Consider the following 19,003-nt stretch of genomic DNA (forward strand, 5'->3'; position numbering starts at 1 on the left):
TAGACACAAGCTAAACTGTAATTTTTGTTTTCTCATTACACGTGTACTGTAAATAGTTAGAGCTTCTACCTCTTTTGTTGTGTTGTTAACATATAGCAACGTGCGTCATTGCAATCCGCTCTCGTGACCATTTAACAATCTATTCTAGAGGTGTAGACAGCACTTAATATTCAGGTTGATGAATCACATCAACTTCCGGTTTAGTTAAGGATGAGGTAATTAAATAACTAATATATATGCAACAACTATTACAACGTGAATTGTTTTCAGCATTTTAGTTGTAGTAAACTAAACACCGTATTGACAATTCCAATTAGCGAGAGTTAAACGGTCACGCCTACTAGCGCACGTTAGACCGGAACAAATAACTATTTGCTGTCTACGACTTGGGCACAGTCAGCAAGGCTAGAACTTCTCTACAGTTGCTTGAAAGTTGTTGAATCACGCCTTAGTTAAATGCGCACAATACCCGGACACTGAATAAATACTTGAAGTTGCTCTACACGGCTATGTAAACTAGGTTTGTAAATTTCTTACCTGGTTTGGCACTGAGTGTTGACATTCCACTGACGTAGGAACCGGGGGGATGGGGGCATTAAGATCCCTTGCTCACTGTAGGAATTGAAATTTTCAGTGCTACTGACTTTTGCAAATCTGTTTTTACGGTCTGGCAAGCAAGGTAGTTTACTTGTGACATCCACGGTACACTATTGACTCTAGTACCAGTGCCGGATCCAGAAATTTTTGAAAGAGAGAGTTCACCGTTAGCAGTTATTTATAGCATTACTAATTTTCTCTTTTCTAATAAAATTATATAAAATTATTGAGCCACGCCTATTGAAAAAGAGGGAGTTTCAACCCCCTTAACCCCCCATCTGGATCCGGCCCGAAGTACACTACACTATTAGACAACTCGTGAACATCAGAGTTGCCAACGCACACAGCAAGTTCCTTCAGGTCACACGCTCACACGCAAGGAACCCAGATCTCAGATTCTCACGCAAATTTTAGATTGCTGGAACTAGATCCAGGCAGACTGAGGCGTCGACATGAGTAAACCTGTAAGTACACCGTAGATTACGTAAAAATCTGTAGTGTTTAGCTAACTAGCTAATAAAAATTTAACGAGCCTGCTGTACAGTGATCGATGATTACGAATAACCAACAGTTGAACTCATAGCTAAAAGACTGATGAAAATGCTTTCACGCATTTTCAGTACCTGGTTGGCAACTCTGGTTAAACATCTTCCTACGTTACTGCATGCCAACATTTCTGTCTCTCATAAGCAAACATATGCGTCATCAAATAAAAATATTGTGTCCATAGATGTACATGTTAGCTTACACTTAGCTTCTCGAGTCACGTGACTAGAACGTGAGTAAGTGCCATCGCTCCTCCCACGTCGTTGCCAGGCTCCTGTTGCCGTGTTTACGACCCTACAATCCTAGGTAGACACTCTTTCTCTCTCTCTCTCTCTCTTCTTCGCAATCGAATCTGTTTGACGTTTGACGAGAATGGCGGACGAACTGCTGTCGCCGACATTCCGCTCAAGCCAACTACACACGCCACAACATCTCAACAGAATTACCATCGATGACCCACAGTAAGTGATTACCCGTAATCGTATCTGTTTGTGTTTGTAACACTCTTACCTTTCCGAGGATACCGTACCTCATGGTCATTTCACTGAAAATTTTAGCACAACCAAATCGGCATGGCCAGCTCATCGCGGTGACACGTGGAACGCGCTTCCACATGGTTTTGCATCTACACACGAATGTAACGAATCCACGTAACGTATTAGTTTTGTAGTGGTTCTTTGCAGGGAGTCGTGCTTGCTTCGCGGCACGAGAGTTCTCTAAATTCTTTCATCAAGTGCGAATCGCTTGGAGCTCCATCCGCGCACGCGTCATGAATCAGTCAGCGGTCGCGGTGAATTCTCGTCTAGACTTTGGCCGCTCGAAACAAACGGTCGCACTCTTGTGCGCATCTATACGCTCCGGGCATCCGAGATTAGAGTCTACAGACCGTAGCTGTGATAGCACCATGGCAGCTACACAATTTTTGATACTCTAGCTATTTAAGTTGTCCTTTGTAGCAAACAATTCTATTTCTGAATTTAGCATTGTTAATTAACTCATTGTCGCCAACTAGACTAAGTTACTCGTATACAGTACTAGACGTGCTAAGCACTAGAAGCCAAGGACGTCACGCGAGTCTCAATAGAGGAGACTCGGACTAACATGTGATGTCATAGAGAGAATATTATATATTGAATTCAACACAAAATATAGGTCCATTATAAATTTTCAACAATTACATACTCGGTGACAGCTAGTTGTAAGAAATTGTAATACACAAGCTAGTATCTAGGGCAAGGTGTTTTCACAGCTAGAGACAGCAAATTGCCACACAAGATCATCTAGGCCAATTTTCAGGTTAGTTGTATACGATGAGAAATCTATGGTTTGCGACCTCGAAGAACCGCTGGCAGTGCCAAGTTTATGTCTTTACTCTCATAGCTTATTGAACTACTTTTTCAAGTCATTTGTACTAACCCTACAGTGGCTGCGAAAAAGGCTGTAAAGGCGCCTAACACTGTCACAATTATAAGTGCCAAGGGCGAGTTTTCAAAAAGAGGGCCCGATCTTATAATAAAAAAGACCCCGCTGTAACCATTCTTGCAGCATGAATTAATGCGACTAGACATGTCAAAACTAAGATGTTTTAGGACTGCTTGATTCTCAAACAACCCGAGATTACATTAAATTCAATAATAATTTTAAAGAACCATGCCCTTAAAACTGGGGCTAGCGTCTACCCACTCTAGTCCATAGTACGTGACGCCCATGTACAATTGAATCCCACAGTCTGCTTCCCAACCGTAAAGTGTATGTGCCTGCTCTCCTAAGTTGGATCCCGGGTTAATCTATTAATTAATTTGTCAACTTTTCGAACTCGTCGGCTATAATATAAAATAATATAATACATATATTACAATTTTAATTATATAATTATAACTTGTGTAGTACAGTGGAGTAACGTTGTCATGTTTTCAGAAGGTGTTTGTCAATATATCTGGCTGTATATGTCTGTCTGTTTCTGTCTGTCTGTAAACACCATCTCTTGAACGACTTAACTTAAGTAACATATCAAATTCAACATGACAGTTTCTGGTCAGAGATTTTGGCAAGATCTTGATATTTGAAACTGTCATGTTGATATTGTTAATTTAACTTAAGCTGTTCAAGAGATATCGTGTGTGTTTACAGACAGTCAGAAACAGACAGACTAGCCTCGGTCTCCCAGACCCGTGTAGCGCCGATGCAGAGTCACCGGGTCCGGGAGGCCAACACAGATATATAGACAAACACCCTCTAAATGATATTTTATATTGTAGTGTTTTATATTATATTATAATTATGTTATACTTTTAATTAATAAAGCGCGTCCTTAGATAGAACAACACCAGTCTATTATATTCTATTGTGGTCAATATCCTATTGTGGTCAAAGTATATTGAGTATAGTTGGAATTCTTGTCTCTGCAATTGTTGTCAACTCTCTTGTACATGCAGTTATCGCACTTACAAGCGAGTGCCGCTGGATCGGATGGGACGTCACTGGAGCTATGGTGGCATTGGTTCTCCTAATGCTTGGGATTCGTTCACGTTCAAGCCCACTCACGGAGCACCAGTAGCCAAAAGTCATGACCACATTGGAAGCGGCCTGTTTCCAAAGACACGGTAAGAAATAAATGTCTGAGTCGTTGTTGTGCTTCTTGAATTTATTTGTATATGCTTGTGTTCAGAGGATTTCCTGTCAATCAGCTGTACAGCTTGACATCATTGAAAAGAAGTAATTTGCGTTGGAATGATGAACTGTAAGACTCACAGATACGTAATGTCTGATAATAGGACCATTAAATAATTAAATAACCAAATAATTAAATAGTCAAAATAATTAAATAACAAATAATTAAATAGTCAAATAAGTAAATAACAAAATAATTAAATACCCAAGTAACTAAATAACCAAATAATCAAATAACCAAATAATCTGTATTCTTTTGATCTCTGCAAGGCAAACGCCTGTCCACCCCCTCATGTTCCAGTGATATAAGTACCAAATTTCTTAGATTAAAAAGTCATGCTCGAATATTAACCCAGCGTCTAGAGTGATTGAAATAATAGTAAACCCACGGATGGTCAGGGCTCCAAGGCTACCATGTGTTCTGGAAACTGTCACAACAATGGCATTATGCAAGAAAACGATCACTTTAGATCAGAAACGAGACACTGTATTGGAAGCAGAAAGGACATCTGTGAGGACATAGTGAAACTTTCTATTTGGTTGTGAGGGAATCCAAGTAGTTTAGAGAAGATATTAATATATGTATTACAATATCCGTTTGTTGGTTGTTGAAAGACGGTACTGCCTTGGTAAATAGATATGTATGTTGCATTGACAGATGCATTAAACTGGTGCTTGATTGTTCTCTTAAAATAATTGAAACAATAAAAATCCAAGCTTGAATAGTAACCCAGGGTCTCAAGTGATTGAAAAATAGTAACTCAAGGTTCTTAATCGAAGAAATACGGTAGTTAGTTTGCTGTGCATCTGCTAGCAAACAAACTATATCAGCCTTCTGAATTATGAGTTTCCAATGTCTTATTATTCAATATATTCATGTAAACCTATGATCCAAACTCACTGAAGTTAGTCTGCTTCAGAAAAGCTAAAAGCCACAACTAATTAAGCATGCTTTGTCGCTTCTCTGTCAGCCACAAGTATTGATCAACATTTGCTTACGAGTGTATTCACGCACCTTGTTGCCTATCACTTGAGACCCTGGGCTACTATTCAAGCATGGGTTTTTATTCTTTCAACCATTTTAAGAGAACAAACTAGCACCAGTTGAATGCATCTGTCAATGCAACATACTGACCTATTTACCAAGTTAATAAAGTCTTTCAACAACCAACAAACAGATATCGTAATACATGTATTAATCTCTTCTCTAAACTACTGTTGTTTAGATTCTCTCACAACCGAAAAGAAAGTTTCAATAATTGTCATTATCACTCACTACACACCTCTTTCATCACCATTAGTATCGTTGTTGAGAATATGTGCAGACGAATAGTGGGTTAATATTTGAGCATGAGTTACTATTATTCTCAATTCTAGACCCTGGGTTGCTATTTGAGAATCGGTTACTATTCGAGCATGGGGTTTTAATCGAACAAATACGGTCTATAGTGTAGTCTTGTCATGCAAAAGAGTGTAGTGCAAGACCATATGATAGATCTGTTCGTAGACTGAACACTTTAACTGCTAAATGCAGTCGTTGTCGTACTTGTCATCGTTTTCATAGTTGCCATCATCGTGTACAACATGCATGTTTACAAAGAATGTCTACAACATGAGACACCAAGTGACCAGGAATGATATACACTAATGTCTGCAACTGCCGTCCTTCTGTTCTCCCCATTGCATGTCTCACATTTGCAGTGTCCACTTTCACAGACGCTCGACCCTTGCTATTGTTACTATGCCATATTACCATGTGTATACAGCAGCAGCTTCCTAACACATTTCTAACTACCTTTCTGACAGGGTACCTCGACCACTTTCTGTCAAAGTCAAGTAAGTTTGTTCACTCTGTTGCTTCTCTTAGAATTCTCTAACCCGATTCCTGTCTTCTCTTCTACAGAGAAAACGAAGTTGATCAGCCATTTCCAGCCGAGCACCCACTAGCTTCTCACACACCTCGATTCACCGTCTTCCCTACTTCTCCCCCACTCAGCTACAACCTTGCAGCAAGACGCCTCAGACGTTCGTGCAGTGACTGCAGTGATACGGGAGTTATTGTAGCAAACAAAACACGAGGGAGTGCCTTCAGAAGAGAACGGCTCGTAACACAGCAATTTGACATATATACATCAAATAGAGACATCCAAACAGACACCCCAGCTATGTCTTGCAGTACATGGGACATCCCGAGATCAAGTCGCCTCCACAAGGTATAATAATTTTTAAAAATTAATCTGTCGATGCCAATGACATCTTCTACTTTAGCGATCTCGGTCATATCCGGGACCTACTGTGCTATATGATTCTGTGCCAGCTACAAGAGAAGGCACGTCTCTTAATGTGCTTCCTCACACAACAAGAGGACGAGAGTTGTTTGAAAACTCTCTTAATCAGACACTGTACCAAGAAGAATTCACAGCCAAGAACACCAAACCTGACATTCTTAACCTTGATAAATCAGAAGATGATGAGGAGGATGATGAAGAAGATGGTGATGATGATAATAATGTGGTAAATACACACACGTGCATGCACACAGGCAGGCAGGCAGACAGACAGACACGGACAAACAGACACAGACAGACAGACACAGACAGACAGACAGATCGACACAGGCACAGACATGGACAGACAGACACAGACAAGTACACAGACAGATAGACAGACACACACACGCACACACACACACACACACACACACACACACACACACACACACACACACACACACATGCACGCGTGTGCACACATTCAGTTCAATTACTAACAATTTTTCTCTCTTCATCACCATTAGGACGGCAACTGGGACAAGCCTGCTTCTCAGAGATACTATATGCCTAGACCCTTAGAGGGCAGGCACTCGGCCAACGCAGCCAGTCTGCTACCAGTTCGAATTCAAGCTGATCAGCAACTCAATACACCCCGAGACGCTAACATTGGGGTCGACTTCAGAGCCGATACAGCAGCCACAAAGACTCAAACCGTTAGCATCAACGACGATGCGTATGCTTCAACATACACATACTGCGCCGAGTCTGACGCTACCTCATCCAGACCTCGTACCGAAAATTCGGAAGCTCATCTGATACGACCACTCTCTCGACATCATCAAAGACAGTGTGAGTTTTCTAGGACTGCTGTACTAAATAATTTCTTTCACTCGTATCCTGAGACCTCACCCGATCTCAGGGACTCTGTTCAGAACGGCAAACGACATATAATTCACGGCGTCAATAGTTACTACTTTCATTAGATGTCCTCACAAAATAAAGAATACACGATCTATTATGGAAAAATAGAGCAATCGATGCAGTACTAATTTATGGCAACTGACAAAAATACATAAATAAATAGAATTGTTAACACCTCGACAATAGTTTCTCTCTTCACGGGTATATATCGGAATACACAACTTACGCTCATGTCCAGACGTCTTCGCAGTATTTCTTGGCCTCTCTCATACTACGAAGAAACAAGCTAGCCTCATCCATCGACATACCTGCGGAAGAAAGTGATAGAAATATGACACTAGTAAAGCACACAAAGGCCGGGGTCACCTGCGCAGTCACTCAGCACCTCTGTCAGAGTATTCATAACATCCTTAGCCATATTCCTCGCATCGCTGTACACATAAATTGCCCGTCTTTCCACCGAGACTGAGACTTACTCAAACTTCTTACCCGCAGACAAATATCGATGCATTCTGCAGCAGGATTAGGTCGGCCAACGTAGACGCGTGTTCGTTCATACTGTGCTGAACGTACCTGGGAGCATATTCATGCTGTCCTTCGTCCCGAGAAAACGCAACATTGAAATGAGACAGCGTACCGTTTGCTACAAACTGTTCCAACTGCTTTCTACAAACAAAGACTTGTCTGGGAGCTTGACAACACGACGGTCAACGTACCTGTAAAGAAAGTCTCTGTCCTTGTGACGACAGCCAAAGAAGAGCCACGTCTCGCCAAATTTCACTTTTCTCATGCCAGCAGCTTTAGCAGCCATTTGCTGCTCTTGTCTAACAGTTACACCAATGGTAAACTCATATGCAAGCACCAAGATAGATACAAATAACTTTATGGCAAACACAATGTTTACACATAAGGCCAAACCAAAAGATTGTCAAGTTTGAGAAACCCAACTGACCATATTTCCCAAAGGATTTTTGCTCACATTTTTACATTTTTATAGCTATGGTAGCCTTGTAGTACAGTGAGGACGTGCCTGCTTTGTTGAAGTCAACTAGATAAATACTTCTTGTTCAGGTAGTATGCAACGGAGGGGGGGTTCACGCTGTTTGGTAAGTAGCTGAGAGCCAGACGCTTGATAGCCTACTCGCGGAAGTGTGTTGGACGTCAAACGCCTACCATGCTGAACACTTGCAGAGTGTGTGCATAGCTGAAACAAGAAACCGATTTCAGACAACATAGGGCTTCATAAAAAATTCGGAAAACAATTTTCTTTGCGGTTAGAAGCAAGCACAGTGTGGTAACTGTTCAAACGACTACCGATCAGCCTCGATCTATAACAGCTAGAGGTGCTGATGTCAGTAACAGGAGAATAGCAACTGCCAGAAGCACCTCGTACAAAGACTGGAAGTACATAAACAGCAATCGTCAAACACGATGCAACCACATCAGTGTAACTGTATCGGTGTACCCATGGACTTACGTCAGAAAAAATTGAAATAATAAATAACCCGACCGACAATATTTTTAGGGAATGTTATCCGAACTAGACAACGTTTTCAGTTTGGTCTTACTAAGAAACATACAGAAAGAGACAGGCAGATGGACCATTTACCCACACATGCACACACGCATGCACACGCTTGCACACACACACACACACACACACACACACACACACACACACACACACACACACACACACACACACACACACACACACACAAAACGGATACACAAAGATGGGTCAACCACAACAACTTTACAGACTACAGAAAATATTGTAAGAATACACAGATGAATAACCACACCAACATACATCGGTGGTCACTAACCTGTGTTGTAAAAAACCAACAAAAGGGGCAATACCCGTGCCCGGTCCAATCATTATCAAGGGAACCGAATAATCCTCAGGAATTTTGAACCGATTATTGACACGAAGAAAAATCGGAATCTAAACATAATCGCCACATTACGCACAACTCACTGCAAACACAAGAGAAAGATGATTACTTTCGGTGGATTCGACGGCAACTTTGAAGGCTTATCGAGATCATTGTATCCTTGTTTGAATCTTTTCGTAAGTCGGTCCAGCCAACCAGTACACACACCCTTCCTAAAACAAAATTCAAAATTTACAAAATCAAATTTATCCAACACCAAATTTACATGTCTGTTTAAAAAAATGAATAAACTATGAAGCAACCGTAGTCACCAAAAATTGTAGGCAGTTACAAAATGATTGAAACTTTATTAGACAGACAATCACACAAACAGACAGCAAGATAGGTGCACAAAAAGTTAAAAGAAATCGGAAATAATTCACATACAACTCATTCCACATGACAAATTTGCTTTGAAACAACGATGTCGCTATCTGTAAGGTCATGCAATAGTTCCACTCGGTATACACGTGCATCATACCCAACACTAACGTACGACAGCCAACAAAATAACAACCTCTCTTCAGTTCGTTTCGCCGGCAGCCCGACAACATTGAATACAAATTTTACTTTGTCCTCGAGAGCAAGCGGTGAGCTGTACAAGAAAACCAATTAGCAAAACAAAAACGGGCATATGTGGGTAAATCAACAAATTCACATCAACTGGTTTAATGTCCACTACATTTAGGTTAGTACTACTAAGAATTGACAGGAAAACAACCGAGAATGAAGAGCACTTAATTACTTAACCCTTGGCACTAAAAGTTGTTACGTAGCAACATTACCATAATGTGATGTAGCAAAGCACTCTGACTTGATTCAGTATTGTGGAAGGCTACTTAGCAACACGTCAATGTCACATTTGTCAACAAAATCTTGCAGTTAAGCAGCCAGACGAGTCAAACAGCACGACAGAATGACAGACAGATAAACAGACAGACAGACAGACAGACAGACAAACCCATTTCTCACTGTTGGACTCTTGAACTCTACTTTCTAGTATTCTTCTTGTGCATGCAGCTGTAGTTTGAAGACCTTAGCAGACTAAAATTGCTGTGTTGTTGGACTTTACTTCTGTACTTTGAAGTGATGTATAATAGTTCGATGTTTGGAAAATTTATGTATTGACAGACAGACAGACAGACAGACAGACAGACAGACAGACAGACAGACTGCTTTCTTTTGACACAAACTGTAATCAATATCACACATTAAATCCAGACAAAAGGAGATAAACTGTAATTCATGGATTTGGTGCTAAACGTCCACAAGTAAACAAAAAGACACACAAAGAGGCAGACAAACAGAGACAAACAAAACAACAGACACAAACGAGAGCAACTAATGTGAACAAATGACAAACATATACAACAACAAGCAACTACAGACTAAACAATACTGATCAAACAACAAAACAAAACTGCTCAATCAACACCGAGTCACCTTGTCACTGAATACGAGCGAGGCTGAAGACGAGGTAGCCCTTCCAGTACTACATTTAGTGACGGCATGGTGGAAGGAAACGCATCCAGAATATCAATAAACGACATCATCTTTTCTCGAATAAGTGACGCATACTCCGCAGATCCTAGAAATAATAACATATTGCAAACAAAAACGTTCTTGAAGAGATGACTATACCTTGTCGAGAACATAGCTGCAGTAATCGATTCTTTTCTTGTGGATCCGATGTACACTCTGCCAGCTGCCGAAGAAACATCTAAACGTATAAACAATGATACGGTAGCACAACATGAAGACAAAACCACACGCTAACAACACACCTTTCTGGGAACTGCCCTGATGTCACAACAGTTTTTAAGCCACCCTCGTGGAGTCCAGTGGTTTGGAAGATGAACAGGAACGCAAGGATCTATTAAATACACACACAGACCAATAGTAAACAACTAAGTACATTAAACTGACTCACAAGTCAAAAGACACAAGGAAAACAGAAGCAAGCAATGAAACATAATGATAGATTATAGTCACCACCGTGGCTTAGTGGTTAGTGACAATGGCTACCACTCCATGGTTTGGGGGTTCAAACCCCAGTGACGACAGTAAATTGTGAAACTTGTCTGTCTTTCTTTCTCATGTTTCTCTAGCTTTATCCATGAGACTATGACTCGTTTCAGTCGTTGGGGAGTTTCTGTGGTCCGGCAAACGACCCGTTGACGATGACGTCCAGTGCTTTCCTGGTGGTCATTGATATCCACTAGGCGTGCTGTATCGAGTACCCGGTCACCGTAATGCCTGCAGTCTATATCGAATTGGCTAGTCATTGATCGCCATATGGACTACACGGAAGCATGTACCCTGCTGGGCTCACCTGCCGGGTTGATGGGCGCCCAGATGGGGGTAAAGACCCCACTTGCCCATTATGGAGGGGCATAACGACACATACAGTATTTCCTTGAATAGTAACCCGTGTTCGATTAGTAACCCTGTTTGAATAGTAACCCGTGAATGTAATCAGTTTAAAAAATAGTAACCCGTGCTCAAGTAGTAACCCATGCCTTGGATATCAGAGACAAAAGGTAACTAACACAAAACACATATTGAACAAGTCTGGCAGAAGAGACACAGTCAGAGGAAGATAAAGACAATGATACTGATGATGAGGACATTCTACAGTTTTTAGGACACTGAGTAAACTACCGGTAACTGAATATGGGTTACCATGACTTGACACTTTTACATGCATCTAGAGAGTGGTCCTCTAATACTTGCATACCTCTCTACTTCAACTTAGACCATGATATCAGACATTGAAATATAGTAACCCCTCGCTCGATTTGTAACCGTCCTTAAATAGTAAAAAGAGAAATGCTATATACCAATGACAATCATACAGTGATGCAATATACGATTTCAATATTCTTAGGAATAACTAACAAGTGTAAAATTAAGACATTAAAATTTAAAAAATTAAAAAGAGAAAACTGAAATTACAAAATTGAAATTAGAAATTTGCTTACAAAATAATCGAAGATTATTGACCAAAAAATTTGAAAAATACAAAACTAAAAACAAAATTTGAACACATTAAAATTAAAATGACCAGAAGGATGATGAACACAACCAGTTCATAGATGATAATTAAAGTAAGTAACAAACAACAAGGGTTGCAATTGAATAAATGTACAGATAGACACAGTCGTGAATCTTTATTTATGTTCTTGGATGCAAACAAGAGTGTTCGCTGCTGAACCAATTTCCAACCCCTAAATACTAAACATGTATAGTGTTCTGGAAAAACCATGCATGTACACCACTACTCAAACAGTATCAAGATATTCTGTGTCAAAATGACAACAATTACAAACAATTCCTATATACTTAGAAGTAATTGGCAAGTAAATAACTATATGTACATATCACTATCTCTATTAACAACACCTACAGAGCATACTCAAAGACAAACAAAACGTACATAAAATCTGTAACTTGCCTATGGCTTTTGAGTCTTCTCTTACAGAAAGACGAGCACCGACGTTTGCTTTCGCTGTAAGGCCAAGACGTTCAACCAGCCATTCCACTTCCGCGGAATTGTTTTCGCACACAATACTAAACGAATCTCCGGGTGTGTAAGTGACATTAGAGCCCTAGATCAACAACAAAGAAGGCACTACACACAGAGAAATAAACAAACAAACAAACAAAAAACTAAAATACATACATAAACAGTTATAAACACATGTGCAAACACACACAAACACACACACACACACACACACACACACACACACACACACACACACACAAACGAACACACACACACACACACACACACACACACACACACACACACACACAGACACACACACTCACACACACACACACAGACACACAGACACACACACTCACACACACACACACACAGACAGACACAAACACACACTCTCACACACACACACACACACACACACACACACACAGACACACACACAGACAGACAAACACACACACACACACACACACACACACACACACACACACACACACAGGCAGACAGACAGACAGACAGACACACACACACACACACACACACACACACACAGACAAACACACACACACACACACACACACACACACACACACACACACACACACACACACACACAGAGGCAGACTGACAGACAGACAGACACAGGTAGACAGACAGACAGACAGACAGACAGACAGACACACACACAGGTAGACAGACAGACAGACAGACAGACAGACAGACAGACAGACAGACAGACACACACACACACAGACAGACAGACACACATACACACACAAGCACAAACACACACACACACACACACACACACACACACACACACACACACACACACACACACACACACACACCTTAGTATCCAACTCAACCTCCAGTGCAGTTTTCACAGCGTCATCTCTCGAAAGTTGTTGACAAGCAGTGATCGTAGCAATAAACAAACTAGTCGCTTGAGACGGATACGATTCTGCATACTGCTTTGTATTAGTAAAGTCAAGCACCGGAAGAAGACCCTGTAAAATACACAAAGACACGACAAATGACTCAACAATATTTACCACACCACCAATACAAGTAAAGCACAGTGTATGTACACGACACGTGTTCTACAGCTGTAGGACATTCCATCAGATAAACACAACCTGAATAGCTAATACTACAATATTTACACACAATTAAACTCAAAGTATACCTTTGCATACTGCACATTGAGGAGGGAATGAGGAAGTACCGGTAGTGTCAACGAAACGGCATCTAGGTCAGCATTGTTCTTCCTCAAAGCAGCAATCAACTTGTCAAATGTTTCACTGTTAGTATCCTTGATTGCGGCCCCGTTTGCCAAGACAGCATCTTTAGCTTTCGCAGCTGCCGCTTCTTTACGAGATGTTTTACTGTGAGTAGAGTGACCGGCAGCAGTCTTGCTTGCCGAGGCTTTGTCTTTGACTTTAGCGCTACCTCCAGACTTCCAGCCAATAACCGACGGTTTCTTAGTTGTCGATGCACCACTCTTCTTGGATGATGGTTTCGCCTTGGATGAGTGCTTTTTCGAAACGAATTGCTTGGATGCGACTGCATGGTTATGAGTATCGTTGGTAGAGCCACCATCAGATGGCGTGGATTTGTCAGTGACTGTTTTGTCATTACAAGAGATGGAAATATCCGACACAACAACGACCGGCTGATTTGTAACTTTTTCTTGTTTCGTTCCATTAGTAGTTTCTGATGACGTCAAATTATTATCTCGTGTATCAGCAGTCTTTCCCGTCAATGGAACATCTTTCTTGCTATCAAATTTTGAAGTACCATTTCCATCTTTCGGAGAACTGGGGGAAGAACGAGACGCCGTAGGCAAACCTTTCAAATCCAATGCTTGTACGGGTTGAGCTTGAATCAAACCTGACCGCGTCAGTTTGAGCTTATCATCTACTTTGCTTTCTTCCTTGTCCGATTTGGGAAGACCGAGAACTTTTCGAATTGGAGTCCATAAGCCATCTGTCCAAGGTTCCACTACACGCTCCAGACTAAATAAACAGACACTAATACACAAACAAGCAAATAACATACCTACACCTAGTGAAGATATTATTACCATCGACAGATAACGCTTGGTCAGTATTCACAATTTACACACAGATACACTAACTTGTATCAATTTGTATTCAGTATCCATCCCAATACAAACCGTGGGGCTTGAATTAAATGATGAAATGCAAAAAGCTTGCTTGTGTATGAATAAAAGACTCATGGCTTGTATTTAGACTCAGGTACGAAGATATTGACTGCACGCTAGAGAGTTGCAAGTTGTTTCACTTGTCAATCACACACACTACTGGTGTACTACTGGTGTATTGGTTCACTTGATTGTCCAGCTGCATAAAACTTCCAGCAAGTCGGCTGCAGTAACTCCAAAGTCTGATTCTTCCAAAAGTGCTAGATCGCCTTCTTCCTGTTCTATGACATCTGCTGGCATCGGCCCAGATGCTTCCGCTAATTGTGATTCATCATTCCTGAAGTAGAGATGATGTCTGCCTTTTACAACACAGTGCTTTCGTTCTTCATGCAAGTTATTAGAGCATCCTCCGTGCCATCAATGTTGGTAGCGATTCCCGCACACTTGAAATAATATACAATAGTTGCAAATGAGCAGCTGATTAGGCATCTCAGTTGCAGGTTGAAACAATCATGCCTGTACACATGCAGCTGCAGACAGGATGGGTCTTCTATATAACACTCAGACTAAGTTGCAAAGCGATTTGGAATTAAAGCCCGGGAGTTTGAATTTTGGTGGAGCTAGCATTCGGACGGATACGGTTTGTGCATCAAAGGTCTGCATTAGTGGCTACCCCAATGTACCCATAACTTGTATGTAGATCAGAACACAAGCAATACAACTTCTCTTACAGCATGGATTTCAGCACAAACATAATGATCATCACTCATAGCATTAGATCATAAACATTCAAAATATTACAGACTATAAAGCAAGAAGCATCCAACACACTAATCCAAAACTAGATGACATACTCAAACAAATACTGTAAACCACAAAATCGACAACAAAACACTTCATACCATCAGCCATGTAACAAACACAAGCAAGCATCATACAAGTAAATCAACTGACACACATTGCCCTACCCAACACTGTCATCAGCATATCCAGTCTCGTAGAAAGACGTCGCTCCCAATTCGAGTAGCCTTCTGCCCAACATTCTGCTGAAATTACAAAAGTTTGTGTAGTTGCTATCACCCAAACCTGACACACACAAAAACACACAAAAAATTACAATGACGACAGAAATACAAAAGAGACTGCAGGAACCTAAGAGAGCAAACTTCAAATGTTTCAGATATGATTTCGAAAGACTCTGATTTTTAAGACATCTCCAGAATTTCTGTGCAGTATCAGGTGGATCTCCATCTCCAGTTGTCGAAACAATAAACACAACAACTGACTCCTTCTCAATTTCAAACTAAACAAACAAGAAAAATAATCCATCCCAAAGTGTATACAAAATTTAGTTAGGTATACAGCAATTAGTCATGTATTACGTATGCAACAATTAGTCAATTAGTCAAATCAAAACACCCATGTAAAGCCTCTGTCAAAACTAGTTTGAACTCTAAATCACTATGGACTAATAATGTAGGTACCTACTCTTGTGTATTGCCCCATTATCTACCAAGCCCCCATCCCTACCTTCGGCTCAGCACCTAACATTCCCGCACGTAAGGTAGCAAAAAAGTGAACTGAAACAATTCTGCAGACTTGTTGTTTAATTATTAATGACTCCAACAGTGACTCCAAATTTGAAGGCTTTACTGAATCTGAGTTGACAGAGAATTAGCTAGTACCCGTAATAGCAAAGATTGTTCTGGCAAACTTGAGTTGTAGTAATTAGTACCCTAGAGATGAGAATCTTCCAGCAAGACCCCATCCCATACATCAGACTAAGCTGACATGCCATGGGACAGGGTGATACAAGAGTAGGTAGGTAAACGCACTCAAGCTTCCTAGACACATGTGTCCTGGAATTACTAAATTCACCTAAATATGTAAGCGAATTGATTGTTTTGACTAGTTTGAAGAGTGGGTAGCAAGATTACAGCTAATTAGTGTAAGTAAATTAAAACCAAATGGTCATCAAAGAAGTTGCCACAGCAAAAGGCACATGTTCTGCAGTCTAAATGGACTATTATCAACATAAATCACGTGTTGTGGGAGTAGACTGAATTGAGTATTGTTATAACAAATTCGAATTTGCTATCTTCTCGAAAGTGATTAGGATAAATAGATATGCAAAAATCTCTCTGAGAGTCTTTCTGCATCTGTTCTTGAAACAACGAAAGGAAAAGTGAGTTAAGACTTCATCTCTAGACAATACTGGAAATGAGTCTGTACTGACACTGTTACAGGTCAAAATAAATTTAAAAATACCTCAACCATATTGCTTTCCTAGATTAGAAAACAGGTAGAGGCAGATCATGTAGTTATAAGCATTAGTTTGGCAATTCACTTTAGTAGATTGTACAACAAAGTCAATAATTGAGAAATATGGATACTATCGTCCATGTTCAACTCTCAACTGTGGTTAGGTGAGGCTATTTTCCATTTAAGTCTACAATGAATCACTTGGGTGTGGTGATGTTAGATTCCGACAAACCAGCTACTAGTAGAGTGCTCATGAAGGTCAGAGAAAATTATTTCGAAGGGTTGTACTACGGCAAATCCAAGGTGTGCGCCACTCAGACAATGAGTGGATGACAATTATCAATGACAAACATTTCCCTATTACGTTATCTTTGGGATTTAGGCAGATGTGACATGACGTAAATAATCAATAGTGGTAAGACATGTGATCAGGAGAGGTCTAAAGATGAAAAAGTATGAGTCTGTCAGTGATCGTTTTGGTGACATGTTTCAGGAGAATGCAGAAAGAGCGAGGGCATTGAAACCTAGCTAGCTTCATAAAGCAAGCATACTGCTCCTTAATCAAATGCTTCTATGTCTGTAGTGATTTATTTTTTCTCCTTCAAGAGACTGCACTATAATCTTAGGTGGGATACAAAATATACACACACTAACCGTTGACTTTGACAAATGCACTACATATGGCTGCATGTTTCCAATGCGTTTATCAACAAAGACAAAATATATCAGACAAAACACACAGACAACAGACAGACAGACACCCTAGCTGTTCAATCACTTGATGCTATGTCCGGAAAGACAAACACAAACCAAGACAATCTACAGACCTTCATGAAGCCGTGCACCTAATCTCAACAACACGCCACTACTTCATCCCAACTTGCTACTCGCTAACAAGGCAATCCAGACGTAGGAAATTAGTCGCGACTCTTCCTAACTCCAATGTGTCACAAGCCCTTTTCAACACACCGTACCAACTATGCGTTTAGGCGAGCGGCATTCAGTCGTATCACTGCCACTTTTGTATGGCAATACATCGAAGTGACTACACACCAAACGCAAGGGAGAGAACACACATACAGATAGCAACCGCACTCCATCACAAAACAAATGAACAGTAAACATAGCATAACAAACAAGAGAGTCTATCAGTATGATATAACACGCGGCGATATTGCATGCATTCACAACGACGTCTTACCTTCTTGTCTTTCTGGCTCATGCAGAACGTTACAGGCGAGAGGCCGTGGTCTTGAGCCAGAGAGTGTATCTCGTTCTTCGCTATCGCCTCCGCTTGGCCGGTCTGCGAGGCATAGAGCAAGAGAAAACGTCGACTCATGTTATCTGGCAGTCGCTCCTAATGAAGCCGTTCATTCTACCGATACACAGCGCATGCGCGATGTTGCGAAGAAGGGGAGGGGTTTGGCTACGCGAGACTAGCGATTGCTGTCTAGGGTGTGTAGGCGGATTGAAATTCTCGTAGTTTGTGTACATGTATGGTCGAGAAAGGGTGTAACTGTCAGCTGATGTTGGCAGTCACGTGCAGGAAGAGGTCCCCAAACGCCATTATCTTAATTTATTAGTCAGGATATGCATATGTATGGTACCGCTAATGGGTTTCAATATCTACTAATATATTATTGGTCACCAGGGATTTGCATAGCATGACGTGGTTTAAATATTTTAGCCCCAAAGAGTTGGCAACACAACCTTCATTCATGATATGTTCTGAATTACTGGTTGGTAATGATGTATATGTCCACCACCACCACCACCACCACCACCACCCTCTGTTGGTGTGTACTAGACTACTACTGCTACACTGTAGCATATCGAATGACAACCCTGCACTTGTCACAAATTTGAGATACCTATACTGTCTATTCCCCATAACTTTGAACTTCAAAAATCTGTAATATCTCTATTGCCATTTCGACCTTGGTGATAATCAGTATGTGTAGAAACGATACAGTCTGGCATTTACTACTTTATCTAAGCCTTTCCTACAAAGGAAACTGATTCATAAGTCATTTACATATCAAAACCATATTAGGATGTACATCTGGGTGGAGGTCATTAATTATCTTGTAAGACCAACTGACCAGCAACTGTAACCTAA

At 40.8% G+C, this 19,003-nt stretch overlaps 2 protein-coding genes across 4 annotated transcripts; one reads left to right on the forward strand and one right to left on the reverse strand.

Moving 5' to 3' along the window:
* The first annotated feature begins 1,490 nt into the window (after nucleotides 1-1,490).
* Nucleotides 1,491-7,069, forward strand: LOC134194862 (sperm-associated microtubule inner protein 4-like). Its single transcript, XM_062663844.1, has 7 exons — nucleotides 1,491-1,604; nucleotides 3,579-3,746; nucleotides 3,812-3,883; nucleotides 5,620-5,649; nucleotides 5,717-6,026; nucleotides 6,082-6,327; nucleotides 6,611-7,069. Exons 1-7 carry the CDS (start codon nucleotides 1,516-1,518, stop codon nucleotides 7,067-7,069), a joined length of 1,374 nt encoding a protein of 457 aa, XP_062519828.1. The 5' UTR covers nucleotides 1,491-1,515.
* Nucleotides 7,014-18,255, reverse strand: LOC134194861 (methionine synthase reductase-like). 3 transcript variants are annotated; one of them, XM_062663842.1, is made up of 17 exons: nucleotides 18,086-18,255; nucleotides 15,775-15,925; nucleotides 15,591-15,708; nucleotides 13,645-14,473; nucleotides 13,307-13,465; nucleotides 12,399-12,552; nucleotides 10,729-10,817; nucleotides 10,586-10,664; nucleotides 10,388-10,532; nucleotides 9,462-9,539; nucleotides 9,015-9,117; nucleotides 8,837-8,955; nucleotides 7,724-7,831; nucleotides 7,581-7,673; nucleotides 7,497-7,519; nucleotides 7,374-7,438; nucleotides 7,014-7,315 (listed from the first exon to the last, which is right to left on the reverse strand). In XM_062663842.1, exons 1-16 carry the CDS (start codon nucleotides 18,221-18,223, stop codon nucleotides 7,407-7,409), a joined length of 2,418 nt encoding a protein of 805 aa, XP_062519826.1. In that variant the 5' UTR covers nucleotides 18,224-18,255; the 3' UTR covers nucleotides 7,014-7,315; nucleotides 7,374-7,406. The 3 variants fall into 3 exon arrangements, with proteins under 3 accessions (XP_062519826.1, XP_062519825.1, XP_062519827.1); XM_062663841.1 differs by having other exon boundaries at nucleotides 7,497-7,673; XM_062663843.1 differs by lacking the exons at nucleotides 7,014-7,315; nucleotides 7,374-7,438 and having other exon boundaries at nucleotides 7,510-7,669.
* Nucleotides 18,256-19,003: the final 748 nt, after the last annotated feature.

This window comes from Corticium candelabrum, chromosome 19 (genome assembly GCF_963422355.1).
Source record: "Corticium candelabrum chromosome 19, ooCorCand1.1, whole genome shotgun sequence".
NCBI lineage: Eukaryota > Metazoa > Porifera > Homoscleromorpha > Homosclerophorida > Plakinidae > Corticium > Corticium candelabrum.

Excerpts from the sequence above, each read along its gene's own strand:
- LOC134194862 (XM_062663844.1), top strand. The coding sequence starts at position 1,516 with ATGGCGGACGAACTGCTGTCGCCGACATTCCGCTCAAGCCAACTACAC. Across the intron at positions 3,747-3,811 it reads GGCCTGTTTCCAAAGACACG|AGGATTTCCTGTCAATCAGC; the intron begins GTAAGAAATAAA and ends GCTTGTGTTCAG. Across the intron at positions 6,328-6,610 it reads GTGATGATGATAATAATGTG|GACGGCAACTGGGACAAGCC; the intron begins GTAAATACACAC and ends CATCACCATTAG.
- LOC134194861 (XM_062663841.1), bottom strand. The coding sequence starts at position 18,223 with ATGAGTCGACGTTTTCTCTTGCTCTATGCCTCGCAGACCGGCCAAGCG. Across the intron at positions 10,665-10,728 it reads TCAGGGCAGTTCCCAGAAAG|ATGTTTCTTCGGCAGCTGGC; the intron begins GTGTGTTGTTAG and ends TTATACGTTTAG. Across the intron at positions 7,316-7,373 it reads GGTGCTGAGTGACTGCGCAG|GTATGTCGATGGATGAGGCT; the intron begins GTGACCCCGGCC and ends TTTCTTCCGCAG.